The 22,034-nt window shown below is 40.1% G+C and overlaps 3 protein-coding genes and 1 non-coding gene across 7 annotated transcripts in view; 1 reads left to right on the forward strand and 3 right to left on the reverse strand.

The window, feature by feature from the left end:
* Positions 1 to 1,326: 1,326 nt before the first annotated feature.
* Positions 1,327 to 16,492, reverse strand: O-fut1 (O-fucosyltransferase 1). Its single transcript, XM_065221793.1, has 2 exons — positions 16,319 to 16,492; positions 1,327 to 3,059 (listed from the first exon to the last, which is right to left on the reverse strand). The coding sequence occupies exons 1-2, from the start codon at positions 16,422 to 16,424 to the stop codon at positions 1,957 to 1,959; spliced, it is 1,209 nt and encodes a 402-aa protein (XP_065077865.1). The 5' UTR covers positions 16,425 to 16,492; the 3' UTR covers positions 1,327 to 1,956.
* TRNAE-UUC (transfer RNA glutamic acid (anticodon UUC)) lies at positions 3,118 to 3,189 on the reverse strand. The gene has a single exon. It is a non-coding gene; the product is annotated as a tRNA-Glu (tRNA).
* A 223-nt stretch (positions 16,493 to 16,715) lies between the features above and the next one.
* Positions 16,716 to 17,388, forward strand: LOC135701081 (UPF0587 protein GA18326). The gene is made up of 2 exons (XM_065221794.1): positions 16,716 to 17,019; positions 17,073 to 17,388. The coding sequence occupies exons 1-2, from the start codon at positions 16,767 to 16,769 to the stop codon at positions 17,309 to 17,311; spliced, it is 492 nt and encodes a 163-aa protein (XP_065077866.1). The 5' UTR covers positions 16,716 to 16,766; the 3' UTR covers positions 17,312 to 17,388.
* An 866-nt stretch (positions 17,389 to 18,254) lies between these two features.
* SCAP (SREBP cleavage activating protein) overlaps positions 18,255 to 22,034 on the reverse strand; it is a 46,004-nt gene continuing 42,224 nt past the window's right edge. For all 4 annotated transcript variants that reach the window (XM_065221776.1, XM_065221775.1, XM_065221774.1 and 1 more), the window contains exons 5-9: positions 19,445 to 21,970; positions 19,213 to 19,381; positions 18,784 to 19,152; positions 18,516 to 18,722; positions 18,255 to 18,442 (exon numbers count right to left, since the gene is read on the reverse strand). In XM_065221776.1, the coding sequence (XP_065077848.1) occupies positions 18,261 to 18,442; positions 18,516 to 18,722; positions 18,784 to 19,152; positions 19,213 to 19,381; positions 19,445 to 21,970 (3,453 nt within the window). In that variant the 3' untranslated portion in view covers positions 18,255 to 18,260. The remainder of the gene's footprint in view (positions 18,443 to 18,515; positions 18,723 to 18,783; positions 19,153 to 19,212; positions 19,382 to 19,444; positions 21,971 to 22,034) is intronic.

Genomic DNA, 22,034 nt, shown 5'->3' on the forward strand with positions numbered 1-22,034 from the left:
CTTAAATTATCGACACTAATTTAAAACTTCTTCAACAGTCTAAACTTGCCTGGTGCCTAAACGATTACTGAATTTCTTTAAAGTTCTCTAGACTGCCCTGAATTTATCAGTATTTTTTAAGAACCCGCAGCTTTACTGAAATTAACTAATTTGCCTTGGAGTTTGGAAAATGTTCCTTAAGTATTATAACCATTATTAACACTCGCTTTTCCCTGAACTTATCTATGCTTACCTGAAGTTCTGTTCTCATTCTAAACAAGGTCATATTTGAAAAAAAAAAGTGATAATCGCGTTAATACAAAATTGAGTATATTAAATTATTAGCTTAACTTAATATGAAAACTGCTTGCAACCATTTTGTTGAAATGGCTAAATGTAAATGTAAAATGGCTAAATGTAAAATGTTTGACAGGGATGCTCTACATAGTTTTCTTTTCGATTTTATACTATATGTATTTCCACTGTGATAATTCTTAAACATAAACCAGGGGGAACGTCACTTCTGGGGATGCATTTTATTTCAGAAAAAAATATTTAGCAGCGCTGGGATGGCATGCAAGCGGAATGAACAGAATGGATTAGAATAGACAGAAGGATAAACAGGGATTTTCAGGATATTTTGCAAAAACATTGATAGGAATGCATAGGAATTAGAAAGGAAGGAATGGAATGAAAATAAAATTTTCTGGATTTTTTTTTTCATTTATGGGGATATGTAGCAAAATTTGTGAATAAATTGTTTGGGGATGAGGATTCGTTGTTATCCCTAACCTAAACGTATCCTACATATACCTACCGGAAACAAATCGACAGTGAGCATGCATAAGGGCCTATACGCGATGATCGATTCTCTTCGTCGATTTACTCGCTAGATTTAACGTTTCTCGGTGCGTTTGCTGTTGCTTTTGATAGCCAATACAACCTGTTACTACTATGCATTGAACAAATTCAAGGAAATTGTTTCGCTTAGCTGTAGCAATGCAAAGAAAAAATCGATGAAGAGAATCGATCATCGCGTATTCGCCCTTATGCATGCTCACTGTCGAAATATTGTTGCCGATGAAACGAGATACTCATATATCGAATTTGTTTATTATCGGGGATGGCACCAGTGCGAAACCGAAGTTTTTGTCATTGCGAACCTCAACCTGAGGTAGGTTTTAAAAACAAACGATCAAACTGAAGTTTGCCAGAAAACAAGCAGACCCGATCTTGATACCCGATCCAGGTTGGAACTGAATAATAAACAAATTCGCTAATAGAAAACGAAACAATCAAGACATAGAAGTTCGGATAACAAGAAAACACGTTCAAAACTGATTTTCTGTACAGCCAAGATTAAATCTTCATTTTTAATTATCACTGAGTTACTGAGTAGTTGCATGTTCATTTCATCAATCAGTCTGCAAAACACCTGACCTTCCTATGTAAATAATACTTCCTAAGTCTATCAGTTTCAATGCTATTGTGTGTTTACTACAAACAAAAACCATACGTGCTTACTCATCAAAAAAAAAAAAAACTATGTCATAAAATGCATTACTAATCGTCAGATCGCTGGTAACCGAAATGGAACATCTCACAGAAACAAACCACTGATTCTCGTGGGCCTATAAAGCAAAATACCAGCCCACAGAAACGCAACAAGAAGGTCATTCGCAGAGAAAAAGAGATATTGCGTTGTATACACAATCTCAACAAAACACCATAGAATCGAAAAGTCACAAAACCTATTCAAACTACACTATGTATATTGCACGAACGGTGATTGCTGTCTTAAAATCAAAACAACCAACGTCCACCAATACGAGAGGCGCTGTTGTGCCTCCATACAAACACTCACGTAAGGAACCTTGGGGTAGCCCCGTATGTTGTTTTTTATTTGTCTTAATTCTTCAGTTTCTTTCTATGATCTCATCCTCGATCGTCAGCATCATCCCTCCACGCCGCACATGATCACAGCTCTTCATGCGTCACTGAACCGGCTGCCTTTGCCGTCGTCTTCACAATATGTTTCTCCGCCGGGAAGGCCCAGAATGTGGACGGGAATCCCTTAGCGTCTCGCTCCCGTTTGACGAAGGCCGTATAAGATGAGACACAATTCCCGATGAAGTGGTTGGACATCCCTAGAATGGCCAGATCCAGATGTGGGTTATTCTCCGGCAGTTTCACGACCACGACATCCATCCGTCTGAGTGCTTCGTTCAAATCGTGAATCATATGATTATTGTCCGACGCAACAAAAACCGATTTGATTTCGTTATTTTTATAAGCCTCTTTATGGTTTTTGATCTGCCGTTTAATCTGACGAATTATGATGTCTTTCGGTGGAAGACACATGTCCACGGTAAGCGATCCTTTCTCGTTCCGGTAACCAAGACACTGTGGCGACGAGAACAGGTTGGAGCTTTCTTTAACGTGGTCGCATGCCCGTACCCAATCGATTCCATTTCGCAAATGGATTCCCATGAAAGCTCCTTTGGGCAGTGAGCTTTGAATGAAGTCACGTGCGGCATTCTCTATCTTGAAAGACCACTTCAAATGCTTGTGCAGCTCGCGATTCTCCATCTGAATGGGAAAACTGGCAGGTGCTCCAGTAAATGCAATCACGGGCCACTTATCACCTGGATACTTTTCTGCCCACTTGTTCGCCATGCCATGATGATACACATCGTAGTTCAGCTTGGGCCCGAAGAACTCCGACCTGGCAAAATTGACCTGGAACGTATCCCAGAAAGGCCCGAACGGATTACCACTCTTGGCGTTGCATCCACCACCCTTGCTCCCATCCAAACCCATCCTCTCCGTGTAGCAGAACGAAATCCGTTCCTCTGGTGGCCACAACGATGGCGCCAAATGTGTCATGAAGTTCTCCATCGTAATCACCCGATGATAATCCATCAATGGTGCCACCTGGAAGTACGTATTAAACGGCACCTGAATGGAATTCGCCGCTCCTTTCCTATATTCCACCCACGGTGGAAGCACCAGCGTCCGATTTAATCCGTGAGCAAAACCTAACGCACCCAGATAGTGATCAGCTTGGTTACCGAAACGACCTACAACAACGCGGGACAAACAAGGAAAACGTGAGCAATTACATGGAATGAAAAAAAATTCCCATACCGGGAATCGAACCCGGGCCTTCTGGGTGAAAGCCAGATATCCTAGCCACTAGACCATATGGGACACGGTTGAATGGAACGGGATGCATGGAAACAAACGCGGCGACTGGTTCAGCGCTTAACAGCATCTTTTATGAGCCTACACGGTCATTGAGTTCAACCCAAATTTGGGCTCGGTTTACTCATAGATCGCAAAAAGTGCAGGAACACAGCGATGAGTAAATTTGCATCATGTTTTGCAGGATTTTCAGGAAAAACTTCTCGAATATGGGATTAACAAAGATTTGCTTCTCTCAGTCTATTGATATTTATCCTAGACTGAGTAAAACATTCGTCAATTTATCTCATTTTCCGGTTGATTTTTGAGGTTTTCCACAGGAATACATGAGGCAAATTTACTCATCTGAGTTCCTGCAATTTTTGCGACTATGAGTAAACTGAACTCAAATTTGGGTTGACCTCATTGGCCGTGTATGTACATTGTACGTGCATACAACAGAGTGGACAGTAGAGTGTGCCTCAAGCGCGCAGATGTGAGATGAAATCGAAAGTGTTATTGCGGTATTGGAGATCAAACGTTGGCCCTCCCGGCGAATGTAAGAACTATCGAAGTGATGATGGTTTCAAAATATCTTCACGATGAGAGACAATTTCTAAAATGCTTATATATTAAGGTGATACTGCACGTCATCCAACAATGGCTGTCCCTACAATCATTAAATAAACGTGTTTTGATATGCGTACGAAAGACATCTTCCTACAAAACAGTATATTACTAATTACATACCTTAAAAAATGGGCCTGAATTGTATGAATAAGATCTGGATACATATTTTGATACTTTTCCACCAAAATATTGCCAATTCATTCACGCATTGGTAATATTTGCATTAAAATGTACGATCAGTCGATTTTGTTCTGTCCAGGGCATCAAATTTCAATAACTGTTTTCACTAGTTTTCACTTCTCAGAACCACACTAAAAACAATTACGACACGTGCTTCTACAAGCACTTTCAAGTTAATTAACTTTTAAAGACGATATTTGCTTAAATAATATCATTTGCATCGTTAAAAATGCGAGCCGCGAATAATTTTGCAAGCTGAAACTGTTTTGTTTACCTTTTTCTACACACCGCATTGCGAAGGTGTGTGTACGAATCATCTATCATCGTATCCAGTGTTGTCGATTTAATTGAATCAACTTGTGTAAAAACAATGCTTTTATTGCTTTTTAATGTGCTTAAAATGTGTTCAATTTAGAAACAATCACTAATAAATGTTTAAAACAATTTCTAATTTTGTTTCTCAAGACAAAAAATGAAAGTAAATAAATCTAGAAATCTTCTATAGAAAACATATGTGTCGTTCTGAGTGCACTGCTCGAAGCAATCAGCTGATATGCAAAAGGCGGCAAAAGGATGATTCTAAAACAAAAACATACACGATAAGAAAAAATATCCAATGGCCAGTTCATTTTTGCCTACTTTTGACTTTGAGTATAATCATATACACCTACTTTTGGGTACAACTAACTATTTTTGGGTAGAAGAGAATTGTCAATTCCATACTAATTGAACACAAGTAAATGAAAACTCTTCACCCACATTACCTACTTTTGGCTTCCTGCAATATAGTGCCGAGATTTGTGAAAATGAGTCACTTTGGGATCTTTTTTCTTACCGTGTACCCGCAGGTTTGAGCTCTGGAATCACTTTTGGACAGGTCGTATGTAACAAAAGTGTACAAAGTGTGATGTTGAATCAATTAACTACTATGATGACTTGACATGTTGGTCTTGGTGGCTAGGCGCATAATTATTTTCTTTATAGGAAGGGGTGTCCTGGGAAGTGGTAGGTCGATAATATTGGCAATTCTTTGCCTTTCTATTTTTTTAATTAACATTTACACATTCGACCTGATAATAATGAACTCTAGAAGCTATGTTTACGGTAGTTGCGGTAGTGCATGATGTACACTCACACCACTACAGCATCAATGATAATCAATTCACTGACACATAGAAAGGAGAGAAAAAAAGCAAAAAAAGCGTGACGTATCGTATCACCTTAAGAAGTAAGCATTTTAATTAAATTTGGTTTTTACTACGGTGGAAAAAAAAACTTTATGGATAGACGGATAACATTTTTTTTTTCAGTTTTTGCATGGATTTTAAATTTGTAGTAAAAACTAAATTTAATTAAAATGCTTAATTAATATAATGCAAGCGTTTTTTTAATTCTTTGCCTCATCACGAAGGAATTTTCAAACCATCAGCATTATGATAGTTCTTATGTTCGTCACGAGGGACAACTTTTGATCGCAAATAGAATGAAATAATTTCATTGAAATTCAGAGGGGAGGAAAAAATTATATTTTGTCGCATATAGAGGGAACAGTTCACAAATTACTCAATAAACACGAAAAAGTAGTAGAAAACATCATTTCAAATCATCAAAAATATTTCCTTTAACATGGTGTATTTCCAGTTGTCCGCTCTATGATGCATCTGATTGTTACGCCTCACACCAAAACTACGAATTATAATGTTTTAATATGCAAAAGGTACTGATTATTTAGTATCTAGTCACGTCCGATTCATTTGAAATGCAACCGATCGATATTTCACGTGTAAACAACGAACAAAAAGGAGACCAAAAAAAAAAATCTCCGGGCATAATTCCCCTCTCACAAAATTTGCGAAGGAAGAACCAAGGCGGAACAACAAACAAAAAATCCCGAGGGTGTTTTTCCACGGCGTATCACCAGTGTTGGCATTTCAAAGGGTGGAAGATCCGGAGGTAACAACAATTAAGTCATTATTAGGGCGTATGATGTTTTCTTCTTAATTTCACGGTACAAAACACTGTTTTTGTGTTTTTAGTGACGCACGATGTTAGATTACACTGGTAACTATAAGTCAAGATAATTAAACCATCAAGAAAATGGGAAGTTGTGAAATAGGATTAATTTTTTGGTCATCAAAATTCGGAAGCGGTTTTCTCGATATGCTGATTTTGGATTCCACCCTTTTCAAATGTTAGTCTAGACTTTATCAAAATTATTAACCCTCTTTTTCATAGACGATGTTTTGTTTGTGTTTTAAAATGCAAAAATGTGTTTGAGAAACAAGTGCTAAAACAAAAGCTTAAATATATTGAGTAATTAAAATAAGTTTTTATTTAAATCGATAATATTTAAAATGTTTTCAGAAGTTGAACTAACTGTAGCTTCGAAGGTTACAAATGTCAACTTAATAAAAATTCCGGTAGAACTAGCAAAAACCGTTATATTTTTATAAAGCGAAGACAAGTCAACCATAAGAACCTAAAGTACCAGCCACTTAAGGAAAAATTCAGTACATTTCTTTCAAAGGAGTTATAAAATTGTATCTTCTTTTTAAAAAGGCTTTCTATTCAACCCTGGACTGGTTTATCTCTCAGGATTTGTTTAGAATTTTCTCTAGAATATTTCCTTTCCATCATCTGAAAATGTCCTGAGAGTTCATCTTAGAACTCTATCTGGAATTCCCTTACAACTTGCTGTATAACACTCTAGTAATTCGCTATTGAACGATTTTATCCCCTCTGCAATTCTCTTACAATCTTCTAATAAGTTAATTCGAAAGTTTGTCCGTAACGCTTATTTTTTTCTTCTTTTGGATCCACTGAGAATGGAATGACAAAAAGAAAAATGAGATTAGATTATGATTGTGTAGATACGTGAATTATACACCATGGACGCAGGACGTGAGAAGCGGATGGGTGAGAAGTAAGTGAGTGAGTGAATAATGAGAAATTCATCAAATTATCCCGAGTTGCCGAGGGTATTCAACTAATTGTTGAAAATTATTAACTATGTATAATAGATTGATGCAAAATTTGAAACTTTCGCTCCACAGCGCTCAAACGGTTCCAAATTGGATCCTTATTAGCCTCCCAAAATTTGAACTCATTTATTAAGAACTGACTTGGCATCAAATTTCAGGAACAAAAGTTATTAATAATTCGAGTTACTTATATCTTATGATTATGCTCAATCAACTGTTCAGAAGGCAACAATGGTCTTCCTGGCGCGTAGAATCCGTTGAATAGAGCTCAAATTCATGACTACTACACTTTACCAAAACAACATCCTCTATTCGAATGAAACCACAGATCATTGAGATCGGAAGATCGAAATCGCTTCTTCAAATGAAAGCTGCAACCGGATGACGGTAGGGTTGTTTTGTAATTAGATGATGCTTCACTCGAATACATTTCATTGATACGAGAAGCGAACGGACCTCAGTTGAAATACGTAATACTCTCTGTAGAATAATTGTCATCCCAAATTGAAATGCATATGGTATTGGTATAAGCAGGGTGGCCAGTGAACTTTCATTTTAAAATTCCCGGTTTTCAACAAAAAACTAAATTGAACGCATTTTTAAAATGGCGACCAACTGTAAATTTTCGATAGTTATTTGTAGAAAAAATTACAGAAAGTATTTTTAAAGCTGAATGTAAAAATTGAACTCTATGAGTCAGTTAATGTATTCCAAACAAATCATTGATCTTTCGAGATACTTTGAAAGCTCACATTTTTTTAAGCTTGATACATCTTATGATTTCAAAATCCTAGAATTTATTGAGTAACAGAGATTAAAGTCACTAGACCAAATGCTATCTGGATGAATAGGTTATAAGACAGAATTGTGAAAAACAAGAAATTTAATTAAAAAAATGTTTCAGAAAAAAATGATCTTGATACAAATGAAAATTAGAAGAAATTGTTAGGGATATCGGATAAAGAAAATGTGTCATCACTCCGTTGTCTATATTAACATGAATTTTAACCTTTCAGTACTCGGGCTGATGTACAAGGTTTTTTTATACTTTAACTTGTTTTTCGTCGATCTGAGCACTAATGCTACCGACGCCAGGGAGGCAGCCACAGATTTGAAAAAAATAAATCATACTTGAGTCATAATTGTCAAGGTTCTGAGACTAGGAAGCATTTGAAAGGTTATAACAAATAAAAGACCGCGCGATCACACTGCTGAGCGCCGCCTACAAGGTACTCTCCCAAATTCTATGCAGCCGTCTGTCACCATATGCAAGAGAGTTCGTGGGGCAATACCAGGCGGGATTCATGGGTGGGCACCACGGACCACGGACCAAATTTTCGCGATTCGGCAGGTTCTGCAGAAATGCCGCGAATACAACGTGCCCACACATCATTTGTTCATCGATTTCAAATCCGCATACGACACAATCGATCGAGATCAGCTATGGCAGATTATGCACGAGTACGGACTTCCGGATAAACTGACGCGATTGGTCAAGGCGACGATGGATCGAGTGATGTGCGTTGTTCGAGTATCGGGGACACTCTCGAGTTCCTTTGAATCTCGAAGGGGGTTACGGCAGGGTGATGGACTTTCGTGTCTGCTGTTCAACATCGCGTTAGAAGGTGTGATCAGAAGAGCTGGGATAGACACGAGTGGCACGATATTCAGGAAGTCCATCCAGCTCCTTGGCTTCGCCGATGACATTGACATTATGGCACGGAACTTTGAGATGATGGCGGAAACGTACATCAGACTGAAGGCTGAAGCTAGACGGATTGGACTTGCCATCAACGCATCAAAGACAAAATACATGAAAGCAAGAGGTTCTAGGGAAGACAATGTTAGCCTCCCACCCCGAGTCCAGATTGACGGTGACGAAATCGAGGTGGTCGATGAGTTCGTGTATTTGGGCTCACTGGTGACCGCCGAAAATGATACCAGCAGAGAAATTCAAAGGCGCATTATGGCAGGGAATCGTGCCTACTTTGGGCTCCGGAGGACGCTCCGGTCGAATAAAATTCGCCGCCGCACGAAGTTGACTGTCTACAAGACGCTGATTAGACCGGTGGTCCTTTACGGAGACCTGAATTATGCTCGTGGAGGACCAACGCGCTCTTGGTGTTTTCGAACGGAAGATGTTGCGTATCATCTACGGTGGAGTGCAGATGGATGACGGAACGTGGAGGAGGCGAATTAACCACGAATTGCACCAGCTGCTGGGAGAATAATCCATCGTCCACATTGCAAAAATTGGGTGACTACGGTGAGCTGGGCACGTCGTAAGAATGCCGCACGACGACCCAGTGAAAATGGTTCTAGAAAGCGACCCAACAAGAACAAGAGGAAGAGGCGGGCAGCGGGCAAGGTGGATCGACCAAGTAGAAGGTGACCTGCGGACCCTTCGCAGACTACGAGGCTGGCGAACTGTGGCCATGGATCGAGTAGAGTGGAGACGACTTCTTCGGACAGTAGAGGACAACAAGGCCTTAGCCTGATTGGTAAGGTAAGTAACAAATAAAAGAACATCTATAGAATCTTGCGGACAAACCCTGGAATTTTTAGTAAAATTTAAAAGTAGTCACAGTGTTGATTTCAAACAAATATTGAGGAGGAATCCCATATAATTTCGAAGGAGAAGTTCTGAGCAGAGTTCCAGAATTATTCTGATTTGAAGTGCTTAGAAATTGTTAGATGAATTTGGAGAGATTTCTGTGGAGAAGGATGCTCTAAAAAGTTCTAAATTGAATTCTTAGATAATTTTGGAAAATTTCAGAAGAAGTTGTGAAAAGAAAACTTTAAGGAAAATTCCTACGTAATTTTGAGGAGATTTTTATGGGGATCGCGAGTAAAATGACAGATGAATTTTAAGAAGAATTTCAAAAGAATTATGATGAGAATTCAACAAGAAACAGAGTTCTTAGAGTTTTCTGGTGATGCGCTAAAGATTCATCACAGAGCTCTAACAAAATTGATTGAAAAAAAAAAAATGCTGATGATTAGAAAGAAATTCTTTAAAATACTCCAAGGGGTTTCTAAATAAAATTTCGAAAGATTTCTGCTGTTTTGAATAGAGTTAAAAGAAAATGTTGAAATGAATTTCCAATTAATCAAAGTCTCCGAATAGGTTCAGGGGAATTCTAAGAAGAATTCCAATCAGGGTCTTACAAGGGGTTTCAAGAAAATTCAAAAAGGAATTCAACGGTAATTATTAAGCGGAGTGTTTTGTGGTTAATTTCAGAAAAATTGTATGATATTTTAGAACAGAATTCCAAGTTAATTCTGGAATTCATATTATGAGAATTTTGAATAAAATTGCATGGTTATTTTAATTTCAAATTGAAAACAAAAAAATTAAAACATCGGAAAAGAGTAGTTCAGATTCAGTTTTTTTACAAATAGGGGAAAAGTTGGCTTCGGCAATACCTTAACCTATTATCGTCATGGGGGTAAACAACGTCCTTGAGAGCTCAATTTTGGCATGTGGATACATTGTGTTTCAGAGCAACTATTGGCCAAATTTGAGTGCTCTAGGACTTTGTTTACCCCCCTGACGATAATAGGTTAAGGTATTGCCGAAGCCAACATTTCCCCTATTTGTTTCCAAGGTCGAGCATCTTCAATATTTTCTTTTAATGCCCATGCACTTTACATCTGAAATTGAAACGACAAAAATTAATTTGAAATTTTGCTCAGTGATTAAATACTAAAAACAATAAGACGAAAAACTGTAGAAAATTATACAGCAAATAGAGCTAGACATTCATTTGGTAAATAATCACTCTGTTTTAATAGTTTATTCTGAAATTTTGGTTCCTATGGTATGGTAAAATTATTTTTCCCGGTTCTTTCATCGAATTCTCGGGTTTTTCAAGGTTTTCCCGGTTACTTTTCAAATTCCCGTATATTTCACGGTATTCCCGGTTTTCCCGGTTCGCTGGCCACCCTGTATGAGGCAAATCATCCAAAGCGATGATGTAAATAATTCTATCGAACGTCATTTGCTGATGTGAGCTTACAAATGAGGTTGAAACATAGTCAATGCTATCAGAGGTGGTACAAACATTGATAAAGCGTGGAAACCGTGGATTGTCTATTTGTTTGTGGATGAACTATCCTCTACCAACAAACGATGTTTGTATACATGGCTGATCATGGCTATTCAGTATGGAAATGTAAACAATCGAATTATAAATCTAATCTAAAGCATTTGCAAGTCCCCCTATTCTTAAATGGTTGTCCTCTGAGCACTGTATGTTTTACAGCCAATTTTCAAATATATATACACACTAATCGAGTCAGTACGGTTTTACCGAGTTTTTGAATTGCGGAACTGTTCGGTAAAAGTTTAAAAATCTGTGGAAAATTTATTAATGAGAAAATTTGTTCTAAACTTGTACATACTTAGTTCTGTTAACCCCATTTAATGATAGAAAATAAAATTGGTCAATTTCATTGATTCCTTACGGATAACGGTCATTTGAATTTTTACCGACTTTCTCAGCAATTCAAAAACCCAGTAAAAAAATACTGACTCCTGTAAAAAAATCTTAGTGTGTATATTTATAACTATAGCCAAAAGGTACAACACAATAAACACGTTATCTCCCGCTATCCAATAAGCCTCTTCTATACTAACGGGTGCCGGTTCCAGTGGTTTCATTATATGGCAATATTGGCAATATCACCAACAGGGGGCTGAGCACTTCCTACAATGGACGCAAAACGTGATCATCACTCACACACTCATCTCGAAACGGTTACTTTCAAAAGTCGGCGACGCATCGACCAAAAGAACTTGCTGATGAAGAACAATGAGAAGGACCACACAATGGTTGCTGCCGAGTAAACAGATGATCGCGTGACACACATCGAGAGTGGCCTGCTTCTGTCGACAGCCGAGTGAACACAGATTTTTTTTTCAAATAAATATCATCCTTTATTTGTTTGACAGTCATACACTGAGGCAAATAAACTTAAGAATTTCATGAGGCTCGACTAATGAATGAAACATATGAATTTCATAAGCGTGACTTATGAATGCTCTTATACGCCTTTAACCATTTAATTTCCTCAAGTGTTGAAAGACGAATGGTCAACACACAAACCCGGTAATCTCCACGTCCATGTTTCGGTTCCAGTCTGCTCCGTGTTATTATTTTTTTGCAGACATTATTTTTCAAACGGCAAAATAGGTTCTTTTGCTTCAGTGTATATTTTTTTTTTTTTCCTTTGGTTTGTTTTTTCCGTCGATCTTGTTTTCCGTGCTGAGCACCAATGCTACCGACGTGCCAGGAAGGCAGCTCCCACACCTGGACCCTACCTATCGACCCATCAACTCATGAACCGGGGACCAACGGCTTTACTTCCCATCCGAAGGAAGGCGTGATCAGAGATGTTATGCCTCAGAACATCCCGGCGGCGCCGACTGGTATTGAATCCAGGCCTGCTGGGGTGAGAGGTAATCACGCTTACCACTACACCACCGGCGCCGTTGCTTCAGTGTATATGTATCAGTTTATTCACCAAAACCCACAATGATTTGCGAACTTTTCCCTTAGTGAACTTCTTAAAATATCGTGAAATTTTTCAACCCTGGTATTTATACTAATCAGCTGATGGAGAATTCAACCATAAGGCAGTAACCCGAAGTTCGAATGCATACTGTTAAAGAGCTCAAACAATTCAATAATCATTCAAAGTATTGCGGATGTTTTCGTTCAGTGTATGTCACTGTCACATTGCAGAATATAGTGTTGCCACAAAACAGCTGCTTGATCATGGCACAATCTGTTAAACAATTAATAACTTTTTAATTTGACGTTCCACTGAAAAACGATTATCCGCAAAGTTGTAGCTGGGAAAATTTCCCTTAAGAGTAGCTATGGAATTCCGCTTGTATTCTCCTTTTTCTCTTGGAATTCACTCCCAGATACCTAGGAATTCTCTTTGAATTAAATTTTAGTTCATACAAAGCTCATAGAGTTCTTCCCAAAATTACTTTGCCATTTGCCATGGAATTCTCCTCTTTGAATGCTACTCCGCAAGTTTAAACTGATTGGTTACTCCTTTCATTTGTTTCCCTGAAAGCTTATAAACATATTTTAGAAGACTGCTCGATGCTATAATTATCAATTGCACGACTGAATAGGTACTGGCTTCAACAGAAAGTTCCCAGGTTATTAAAGAAACTTTCCTTTTAATAGCTACGTTAAAAAAAATGCTATTTTCGGTAAAATAATTATTAAGTACTACAAACGTGTTTACCTAACGTGAGTGCCATAAACTGTTTGAAAAGAACAGCTTGATAATCAAAACTATTAAAAGTTAAACAATTATTTAAATATTTAACGACATGAATTTTAAAGAATATCCTTAGCAGAATCTGTAAATTGTTTGGTTGATGTAAGGATAGCTCTTTTCATTCTAGATTCTAGACCGAAAAAATAAATTAAAAAACTACATTTGTAAAAAAATGCATACACAGATAAAATTGTAAATGTATAGTTTGAATTATTATAAATTTAATTAATAGTAATTAATATATTTTTGAATTTTAAATGCTTGATTCTTAACAGAAGCTGCTATTTTCAGGGGTATCGTTTTACAACAAAATGTTTACTCATGTATTATGTTTTTCCATGTGTAACTCATTTGTTTTGGTAATATTTTATGTTAAAACTAAACATGAACAACCAAGAAAGAATTGCCCCGTAACGTGGGTAGATCACCTTTTCGTGGTACGTTACGGGATGTAAGATCTACCACCGATTCCTAGTCCTGACTACTTCAAACTAGGGGAATAGGATTTTTAGTAATCCAAGGAACACATCTTAGTCCTTCTTACTTTTTATGAATTGTTGATAGTGACAAGACTCGACTTTGTCTACCGAGGATGATCTTGAAACAAGGAAAAAAATGAGTTAGTTGTCGCCATCTATGTGAATCCTAATCTTCTATTCGTTGTTTCCTAGTTTGAAGTGGTTAAGGGGGTAGTCCACTCTGGAAATTTTAAAAAATCTTTTTTTTTTGGCTTAAAAAATACTTTGGAATGTCTACTTTGACACTTGACCGCAAGTCCGCAAGTGACATCGTTCCAAAGTTATAGGCCGATTAGTGGACTCGTGTCCAGACGCTCCAAGCGCGCTCAGGTGAGCCATTGGAGTACCCGCCCGTTACCGGCGAAACGGCGTGTCTTAGTAGTTCCAACTGATGCCGCGATTATCTCTAAACGATGTTTTCAAAATTGGCGGGCGCTGTATTTTAGAAACGGCTCATTCGATTTAAACGGTGATTGAATTTTCGAGTTAAGTACCTTTTTTTCTAATCTTGTACGTAGCCGATTTTCAGAAGAATCAAATATGGATTTTTGGTGCAAGCTTTTATCTCCAATGTTAGGGTACAAAAACGGACTGTTTTTTTTTTTCAAAACGTCGCCAAATTTTTATTTTTCAACCAAATCAAAAACGGCTACGTACAAGACTGGGTCATTTATCAGAGAATAACCACAAAAAAATCGTTGTTCCAGCTCCAGTGGTGTGAACGCCAGACGTCCCGCCCCGCGACGACTCAGACGGGAGGTCTCCTGGGGAACCTGGTGCAGCGGCTACAGGAGACATCCAATCGCGCCAAAAAAATCTCAATTAAAGAGGACATTTCAATTGACAAAACCATGCATTCCTTTTTTTTTATTGATCGTTATTTACACTCAAAAAAAAAATTCGTGAAAATGACCTATTTTTCATGCCGCCAGAGTGGACTACCTCCTTAAGACTAGGGTTCTGATGCATGGCCATTATCGGTGTCATACCTTAATTTTGTTGCTAAGGAATCCAATTTTGACTGACAAAGGGGCGCGCCTTTGGAGGGTGTTTCAACACTCCGAAGGGTATAAATAGCGGGACCTTTCAGTTAGAGTGGCGCAAGAGTGGCAACTGTAAAAAATCGAATACTATGAAGTCTTCATCATTTCTCAAAAGTGATGGAGTAATACAACATGCACTAAACTAAGGACACGGGATATACTGCAATAGATCAATTTACTGGTCGCAGTAGTGTTAGGTTCTTGTTCGCTGTGCTGTCATTTTTTTCACCAATGAGAGTACAGAACATGTTTGAAACTATGATAGGTGATGATCCTCTGGAGAAGTTAATGGCATGATATAACCGATTAAACATAATTGATTATTCGATTCGTTAAGCGATTAATCGATTATACGAATAACAATCAGACACCACTAGATGAACGTGAAACGTCATTTAAAGACATCCACCGTCAATGTGAAATATAAGAGTCGTTCATAAATAATGAGAATTTGAAAGGGACCTGGGCTAAACACAAATGACGTCCCCACGGTTATTGAAAAAAAAACACGACCCTAATCAAATGTGCATGGTTATTTTGCTTAACGACGTGTTCCAGGTATCATTCAACCCATTTGTGGAATAGTTATATGATGTGGGTTATCATTCGTTTATGGCATTTTTTTATTAGGGGAGTGCTGATCGGTTGCTTTGAACCTTTAAGTTCTTACAAGTCCCTGAGAATGCTCCTCAAAATTACTTTGCAATTTATGTCAGAATTCTCTTTTAATTACCTTGACTCCTACCTCAGACTTCTGTTGGAAATTTACTTTGAATCTTACTCTTGATTCTCTTGGAATTCTACTCAGAAACACCTCTGAATTTTCCTTATACGCTTCATCTGAAGTTCAAGAGAACTAACTTGAAAAGAATCCTCAGATTTCACTTCAATGGCTGTGAAACTGTTGCAAGTCCCTTAGTTTAAAAAATCTGGATTTTTCGAAAATGTTCAATGTCTTGACTATTTATTTTCGTTCCAGATACTAGACTTACCATGTCTGATTTTATATGGATCAGCTATTTAAAAAAATGTTCCAGGTTAAAATTCTTAAGAAATTATCCATGTCACAGAACAAAAAATAAGAATTTCAGATCGCACGCTGTTACCGAAGGGAACGTAAATCCACTCCATAATTACTTTGATCAATGAGTAAAAGTGAATAACGGGGACGATAAAGTTGGTAGTATTATAAAATGTTTTGAAATTCCATGGCGTACTTTAATATACTCTATTCTTATTTTTAAGTTGATTGATATGAGAATTTCAAAATTCCCTGCGAATTCAAGGTAAAATCAAATTCCCTGAGTCCCGGTTTTCTAGATTTACAGTTAAAATATCATGGTGCACTATCAGCGAAACGCATTTTTTTATATGGGATTTTTGGTCAATGCACCCGAAAAGAAGCACCGTTCAAAATTTCCAACTGTTACTGTATCACATTGCTAAGCAGGTACATTAACCTCAAACAGGCAAACGAAGCAAAATTGTATAACTGACTTACCCATGCAAGGACAGAACATGATGTATCCATTATCGTCCACGCTGATACTCCGCACATTCCGGATGAAAGTAACACCAAGAAAAACTAGGAAAAACGTGATTTTCATTGCAAAAAACGCTGAAAAATACACCCACTTTTCTCCGGAACGGAATAACTTTTGTTTGGAGACGCTAAACAACTGCGTCCGTCGGTTTCGTTTTCGTTTCGGTTGTTTTGTTGACAACTTCGTGAGTGCCCATGCCGGCGAAGGAGAATAGGGTAACCAGCTGCTGAGCATGAGTGCCTTTTCCTTCAACGAGACGTAGCTACAATGCCAAAATTGCGTGACTGCGGCTGCTGATGCTGACGTGACATCTAAATCAAAACAATCACCGGCGAGCGGCATTTTCCCATACAAATTACTACAGATTTCCTATTAAATTTTGTAGAAGAATATCCACTCAGAACCATGGTAAAAATTGGTCTTCAAATTAAGGCCACCCTCGAGAACATCGAGGAGCTCAAAACGTGCCACCCAAACTATCCGTTTTTCCTGAAAATCAAGTGCACCAACTGCGGCGAAGAGTCGGAAAAATGGCACGACATCACCGAGGGCGAACACGTCAACGAGGATTCGCGCAACCCGAAGGGCTTCAACTTCTACATGAAGTGCCGGATGTGCTCCCGTGAGAACAGCATCGACATCGTCGAGGGAAGCAATGGTAGGTGATCTTGAGCGCTGTTGAGCTGAGTTACAGGTTGATGCTAATTTCAGTTACCTACACGGCGGACGATTCCGGTAAGCTGAAAACGATCGTAGCATTCGACTGCCGTGGGGTGGAACCGGTTGATTTCAGTCCGCGGTCCGGTTGGATTGCCAAGGCGACCGACAATGGGCCGAAGTTTGAGGATATCGATCTGTCCGAGGACGACTGGGTAGAATACGACCAGAAGAACAACACCTCCATTGGGGTTTACGAGTTTGAGTCTGATTTTATTAAGATGAAGAAGTAGGTTAGTAATTCTAGATATATGCATTTGTTCCTTGCGTTACTCCAGAATTTCGTTTGCGGCAATAAAAAATATATTTAGGAACATAAAAAACGGCTTTCGGATACCATTCGGAGATGAACTAGCCTGTGGCTTAAAATCTCATTAATAAAGATATAAAAAAGGCTTTCGGATACATCTGACTATAAAATCGAACAAAGTAAAGAATCATTTAAGTTAACTTTCATTTTCTTCCAGTTCTTTAAAACCGTCTGTTAGTTTGCATTCTTTTCAGTAAAAGGCCTTTTCGTTCAACACTTACAGGTAGACGACAAAGTACTATGTGTTGCATGTGTTCTTTGATTCATTTGAAATGTGCCTGTGGCGTGATAACTGTTACTTTAATGATAACCCTACTATCTACCTACTGCATTTGGTGCTGCAATGCATACATGTTAACATTTCCATGAGTGATTTTTGCGATTCCAGTTTATCTGTTCAAAAGGCCCTAGATACGATCACCGTTTCAAAATTGTTCGGTCCACCAGTTGGTTCTAAATTTTAATCTCAAAACTCGGCTTTACACGAAAACAAAACAATAAATAACTAAAACAAAAATTTCACTGTTTTAGAGAGCTGCGCGATTGCTATTTCTCTTCCTATTTTACCGATTTAATCAACAATTTTGAGCGAAAGAAAATCGAGTACCTACAACGAAATCTTCCATACACGCGGCAAATAAATATTAGCTAAATACGAGCGTGACTTTTGCGATAAATTAGCTTCTTGTGTGTATCTTTTATTGCTAGTGAAATTAATGAAGAAACCTACTCTTAGTTCATAATTCTTTAGTAAAAGTTGCTGGGTCTGCTTACTATTCTCTGTCTTTGCTTTGAGTGTTATAACTTTGTAATGTACCGTCTTTAGTTAGGTTTTGTTGTGTGTTGGTATAAGTCTTCTGTTAGGGCTTGATTTAGTCGCACTTGTCCGCAGCAACCAGCGGGAAGCGAACGATTCTCATCTGGTTCCCGTAGTCGCAGATCACCGATCCGCACGCCGGTAGCATAATCTTCGGACTTAGCTGCGAGTTCGAGCAGTCCAGTTTGACTTCCCGGGCGACCTCCCCCGTCCGTACGTCCCACACGACCAGCGAACCTATGGTTTAGAAAGTAAAACAAAAAATACGGTGGAAGAGATTCAAATTTGAAGTGCGATATTCAGAACTAACCTGGCTTCCCCGTTACGAGGAGTGATGGTGTCAGCATAACCAGCGACGAGTAGGCATGTAACACGGTCATCGTGGTCAGCGGTTGTCCCTGGAAACGATCCCAGACTCGTATTCGTTCGTCCAACCCCAGCGAAATGACGTAGCTGGGAGAGCACGCGAGTGCCACTATCGAATCGTCATGAGCTTCGATTTTGTACATACAGGCACCTACGGAGATCAATTGCGTTAGAGGTAACTGATTCCACGGAAATGATTCCTCATATTTTACCTCTTATCAAATCCCACACACACAGGAATCCATCCTGACAGCCGGATGCACCCATTCCGGCTTGCCACTGGTCGATGAACAAGCACGATATCGGCCCGCAGTGTCCGTGCAGGGTGAATTGCAGCATATGACTTTCTAGGCGGAACACCTTCACCGTGTGATCCTGGCTGCCGGTCATGACGGTTCCGCCTGCCACTTCCAGGCACGTCACCGGCATCTGGTGCCCCTGTTGATGGAATTCCAGAATGCACCGAAGTTCCTCCTCCGAGGTGTGATGATTCAGCTGCTGTGTGCTGGACGGATTGCCTGCTGAAGAACCTCCCATTTGGAACATGCCCAAGCTGCCGGCCGAACCGGTACGGACATGAGCTGCAAATTAAAAAGGATGGCTAAGAACAAGAACTTTAGCAACAAATACATTTAACTTACTTCTCCGATAGGCAGACGTAAATCCCCAATCGATCTGTCGACCCTGGGTGTATGTTTCTAACCGAAGAAAGTCGATGCGACCACTGAGCCGCGCCGCTATCACCTTATCACCAGTAAGTTTGATGTTCGTTACCCCATTATTGAGGGTATGTTCCGTCTCATAAATACACTGCAACGAGATCAAACACCTTAAAACCTTTGTGCCTAAACCGAGAGCAGCATCCAAACTTACCTTAAAATTACCCGTCGTTCCCTCCCAAAACTCCAGTCGCCCGTCGGCACACCCAATCACGATGAGATTATCCAAAAAGTCCAAACACCAAATTGGTGAAGGTTGGTAGATTTTCTTACGAACGGTAGCACTGGCACCGGCAATTCCTCCGCCCGGTGGTGGTTGCGAACCTTCACCGGGACTTTTATGGGCTTCGTCTTCTCCGCTATGCGACCGCCGATAGCTAGAAGCAGGTGGAGGTGATCGATTACTACGCTGCTCCACCGCCGCATCGTAGTACTGGGCAGCGCTATTTGATAGGAAACGATTCCGGAGATCCGCACCTAGTCCCCCGTTGCAGAGTCGTCTCTGCTGTTGACTGGTCGGGTCACTTGTGAAATGGCGGTCATACTGGGCAGCAAAGTCGAACATAACAGCGTTCGGCTGCTGCTGAGGATGATCCTGGTGATTTTGACTAGTAAAGTTAAACTGAAGCTTCTTCTTCAGTTTGAAGGCGAAACTGGTAGGCGATTGCTCTGGGAATAATTCCTGTACTCCGGTAACGTTCGAACAGGTTGGTTCGGTCTTTACAATTATCGATCCGTTCGGTGAACCCTGGCTTTCTCTCCGCTGCAAGTCCAGGTGGCTGACCCGATGGATTTCGGCCATCAGTTCACCGTTGCTGACGTCCCAAATTTTTACCTGCCCCTGAAGGCAAGAACTAGCAATCATATTGCCGTCCGTTACAATGCATTCGATACGATGCTTATGGCCGTTAACCTGGATGGGGACACCCTCCAGGATGCGTTGTTCTTGTTTGGGCTCCTCGTTTTCGCTTTCGGTCCAACTGGCACGCCACTCGGCATAGTTCCGGGTACACATGCAACGGTACAGCATTATAAGCGTGTAGGCGACAACGAAAATGCTGACCGCAATCAACATGCAACTCAGCAGAATCTCCATCGGAGTCTTCGGATAGAACGGTGCATTGCTAGTGTTCATACTCGGCGTATCGCCATTGTCAACGTCGTTCAAATCCAGAGGATCCAGAGCAGCTGCCAGAGCCTTCCACTGGAAATGATGCGGAGCCTTCTCTTCCGAATTACGTAACTTCAAAGCGACCTGTGGATTCACCGCGTGTGAAAGCTTTATAGATGGCAACACGGTTACGTACCTTCCGGAAAGAGATATATTGTATTGCTTCAGGATCGACGACCAATGGAAATTGGACAAATGGTACACGGTTTCGTAGTCCGGATGCTTCAGTCGATTCAACTGTTCCGTAATGTTCAAAATTCGTTCGCTGTTCCCGGGGAGTTCTCCTTCCGCAAAATGGTTATAGTTTAGCTGTCCGGCTTCCGCCGACCTGAGATCATGCATATCATTCATCGGAATGTCAATGTTGCTAGCTTCGCTAGCGGCACGATGTGCCGAAAGATTCTTATCGATCATTAACTCAATCAACCCGGAATTGTAGATGATATTCGAGATCCACAGAACCATCCAGATCATGAATCCTCTCTGGAATAACCTCGTTCGCGCCCAAAAGTTCACTATCCTCAAGCGCTTTGGTATCTTCTTATCCTTTCCGTTTCCAGACGTGGTTAAACTGTTTTTCTTATGGCCCCCTCCTTGGTCCATTCCGGACAGCTTCGGATGCGACATTGAACGACTGATGCCTCCATTCCGACTGCCATCCACCACATTCCTGCGCACATCGCTATTGTAGTACAACATCTTCGGTAGCTGACGAACCTCCGCACTGTACTCCACCCGTTTGATATCTAACGCCAACACCGTCGAGAAGAACATCACCTGCAGGAAGAAATCCGAAACCAAGCCAACGATAGCGAAGATGCAAAATTCCTGAATCACCGGAACGAACGTACACAGCCCAACCGTCAGAATCGTTATCTCCGTCAGCAGGTTCTTCGTGATGGACCACCCTTCCCGGGACAATCCCTGTGCCACCCTAATCTTTACGTCCAGATTACTATCCGTTGTGAGGACGCTCTTTGTAATGACCACCACATTTTCCAACCCGACCAAAATCACCAGGTACGGATAGACTCCCTTCGACTGCAAACTAATGGTTAACCCGAAGAAGAAACACATTCCCAGCGACATTAGCAAGCTTCCCAGTACGGTCAGGACAGCACTGGACGCCAATACCAGTCGCGATCGAATTTCGTCAATCTTCCGCACCGAGAAATACACATACAGGAACAGCATCACGATCGCAATGCACTGTGGCAGGAATTCTTTCCAGTCAAACTCGCCCGGGTAGAAGATGTACATGATCGAAGACTGATCCCGAATGGTTTGCTGTTTCGAATCCGGTGAAATCGGCTGATGTAGCGGGTAGGTTTTCGTAAGCTTTTCCTTTAACGAGTTGATGTAGGCCGGATTGTTCTCGCGCAGGATCAACGTAACGGCATACTGGATTATCCGGGAGCGAGCTCGCATCGGATAGCGCTTTACACCCGTGTCCCGAAGGGTGATCCCGAACAGCATTTCCGAGGTAGACACCTTGGATTTTTGCAAGTTCTAAAATGGAACCAGATTCAAATGTAATAAACTGTTTTCTTCATAAAACGAGATATTGCTGTTG

Source organism: Ochlerotatus camptorhynchus, unplaced genomic scaffold (genome assembly GCF_037179485.1).
Source record: "Ochlerotatus camptorhynchus isolate MF236.1 unplaced genomic scaffold, CSIRO-AGI_Acam_v1.1 ptg000149l, whole genome shotgun sequence".
Taxonomy (NCBI): Eukaryota; Metazoa; Arthropoda; class Insecta; order Diptera; family Culicidae; genus Ochlerotatus; species Ochlerotatus camptorhynchus.

Coding starts and splice junctions, on each gene's coding strand:
- LOC135701081 (XM_065221794.1), top strand. CDS start 16,767: ATGGTAAAAATTGGTCTTCAAATTAAGGCCACCCTCGAGAACATCGAG. Junction 17,020..17,072: donor CATCGTCGAGGGAAGCAATG/GTAGGTGATCTT, acceptor TGCTAATTTCAG/TTACCTACACGGCGGACGAT.
- O-fut1 (XM_065221793.1), bottom strand. CDS start 16,424: ATGAAAATCACGTTTTTCCTAGTTTTTCTTGGTGTTACTTTCATCCGG. Junction 3,060..16,318: donor CATGTTCTGTCCTTGCATGG/GTAAGTCAGTTA, acceptor GCGTTGTTGTAG/GTCGTTTCGGTAACCAAGCT.